At 32.0% G+C, this 2,810-nt stretch overlaps 1 protein-coding gene across 1 annotated transcript in view; it reads right to left on the bottom strand.

The window, feature by feature from the left end:
- The window catches only part of LOC109233590 (myoneurin-like), a 3,255-nt gene extending 2,863 nt beyond the window's left edge, over positions 1 to 392 (bottom strand). The window contains exon 1 of the mRNA XM_019399474.1: positions 8 to 392. Coding sequence (XP_019255019.1) covers positions 8 to 392 — 385 coding nt within the window. The remainder of the gene's footprint in view (positions 1 to 7) is intronic.

Genomic DNA, 2,810 nt, shown 5'->3' with positions numbered 1-2,810 from the left:
TTCATACCATTTTTCAGCTGCTCTATTCCTCGCAATAAGCTTGTCCATGCTGGTCTGCTCTCCTCCTCGTCTTCTTCCTTGCTTTCCTCTATCACTGTTACTGTTCCATTGATTTCCTTTTGCGATCTGCTCTCGTTCTTTTTAATTACCTCTTTTTCTACCTCTCGTTCCTTCATAGTCAGCTCAGATCTCAATAGAGATCCTTCTACTTCTTCGATTTGGCTTCTAGCTCCCAATCCTTTGTTTGCATGTGTCAATTGTGCCTCAGATTCATTATCCTCCTTTGATTCTTCATCATTTTTTTCTTCCACCTCAAAATTGTTGATCTGAATTTTCCGTGGTCGGCCTCGTCCTCGTCCTTGGCCACCACCTCTGCCTCTCACTCCTGCCATTTTCACACCGGCGCAGGTTTGTCTAACTTACGCCGAGAGCATGAGAGAGATAATTGTAATATATTTTCAATATAGATAATAAAGTCCAAGAAGAAAAAATAGTGAGTAATCTAATACAGGTACTCACGAAAATCATGAATGTATAAATGATTCAAATAATTGCATTCCTAGAAATATATGCGATCTTAATTTTTAAAAAATATTATAGGCATCTTTTTTAAATTTTACTTTAGGTCACCAGATATTTTGAGCCGCCCCTGAACCTTTTACTCTTTTAACCTTTCAAATAATTTGTAACTTTGATTATATTCTACTATATATAAATAGCCAAAATATACGAACATTGACCTGAACAAGGCCGCCTTCTATTTGAAATTTCAACTACGCACAACAAAAGAGTCAGAAAAAAGAACAATAAAGTTTTTGCTTCTTCCTTGCTCAATTAATTAGCTAGACAGACTTTAGTGTTCAATTATCAGCCTCTTTGTGCTGATTCTATGGACCATAATTAAGGAGCACTCACAGTTCTCATAAGTTTTTCAAATGACACAAGTTTCATAAGATAACCATTTCTACTTAACTTGTCCTAATTATAACTATCTTAGCTTGATTAATAGTATAATGACGATTTTTCTTAGGAATCATGGAATTTTAATTAAAAAGACAAGAGTTTAAGGGTGTGTTTGGTATAACGGTAAATGTTTTTCAAGAAAATGTTTTATTGAAAACAAGTAGTAATCTTATTCATTTTCCGGTGTTTGATTATACGCAAATTAAGGAAAATAACTTCTCAAGAGTATTCATAAATAATTTAGATACAATAAACATGAAGCCACAAACTTTCGAACCAACAACCTTCCGAGCCCACAAGTTTCATAAACTTCCGAACCGCTAAACTTTCGAAACTGCGAACTTTCGAATCCGTAAACTTCCAAACTTATAACTTTGGAACTTGTAAAATTTCGAACATGTAAACCGATAGATGAAAAAACTGAAACTGAAAAAATATAAAAAAAAAAAAAAATTTCCTGGGGTGGGGGTGGGGGGTGGGGGGGGATGTGTGTGCAGAAAAACGAATAAACAGAAATATTAAAATTACAAAAAAAAAGTAATTTTTTTGTTGTGCGGGGAGGGGGAGCAGTGAGGGTGGTGCAGAAAAACGAAAAAACAGAAATTTGAAATTACAAAAAAAAAAAAAGTTTGGGGGTGGGGGGAGAGCAGGGTGGGTGATGGGAAAAAAACTGAAATTTGAAAAAAAAAAGAAAAAAGCCTTTTGAGAGAGGTGGTGGGGCTGGTAGGCGTGAGGTGGGAGTGTGGGGTAGGTTGGTGAGGGTGGGGAATAAGGTGGGGAAGGTTGAGAAGGAGTTTTGAAAAATATTTTTCCTTCTTTTGGTAAGGAAAATATTTTTCTCTAATTGGAGAAAAATGAGTTTATAAGCCAAAATTTTAAGTCAACCACACATAAAAAAATTAAAAAAATATTTTTTGGAAAATATTTCTCTTCCTACCAAACACACCCTAAAGCATAAAATGTTACCTAAAATGTCTTGTTGCCTTCACTGACAAATTTCATAGGCTTTCTTGGCAGAAAATTAAACATAAATAGACACTTTACCCAATCAATTATACTAACAATTAACTGGCAAATATATAATATATGTATAATTATGTATAATTAATATATAATTTCTATATACTGATTAAAAAAAATAAACAAATAATTCAACCGATTAGTGTATAAAGATCCCAATTCAACGTCATTTTGTAATCTTAATTAGTTTTATTTATAGTATACTTATTAAGATTTCAAACGCTATTCTTTTTGCTGATTTGCTCACACCTCATGCCTCAGCGCTTGCCTCTGTCTCTCACCCGACTTCTTTTTTCATTTATAACGGGAAATTGCTATTATTTATGTACTAGCATTAGTACCCGCGCGAATGCGTGGATACTAATCATGTTAAATATTTAAGTTATTTAAATTATATGAAAATAATCTTAAAATTTACACTTTCTCAATAAATACAGATAATCATTGGATATCAACTACATGAAAAAAAAATTAACCATTTCTTCTATTTTTCTTTTTTGATACCATTCTTGCCGGTGTCATTGGATCCTAAAAATAGTCAGAAAGCAAAATAATAACTCATATTTATGGCAAAACAATCAAATGTTGAGACAATAAATGACTCTTTGGATAACAGTTAACTCTTTTACTATACTTGAACTCTTATCTGGTGTGTTGATATCTCTTAAAAAAAAAATTTCTTTCTTAAAATTTCGGTTTCTAAAACATTATTTTTCAATAATAATTATTTTTATAATAATGTAATTGAAAATATTATTCTTAATTCAAAACTCATTTTAGTTGGCTATCTAAAAATATAAAAAATTCTTTAGCTAGTGAATTTTTTT

Source organism: Nicotiana attenuata, chromosome 10 (genome assembly GCF_001879085.1).
Source record: "Nicotiana attenuata strain UT chromosome 10, NIATTr2, whole genome shotgun sequence".
Classification (NCBI taxonomy): domain Eukaryota; kingdom Viridiplantae; phylum Streptophyta; class Magnoliopsida; order Solanales; family Solanaceae; genus Nicotiana; species Nicotiana attenuata.
Note: the sequence above shows the minus strand (reverse complement) of the source record. Positions and strands in the feature narration are given on the sequence as shown.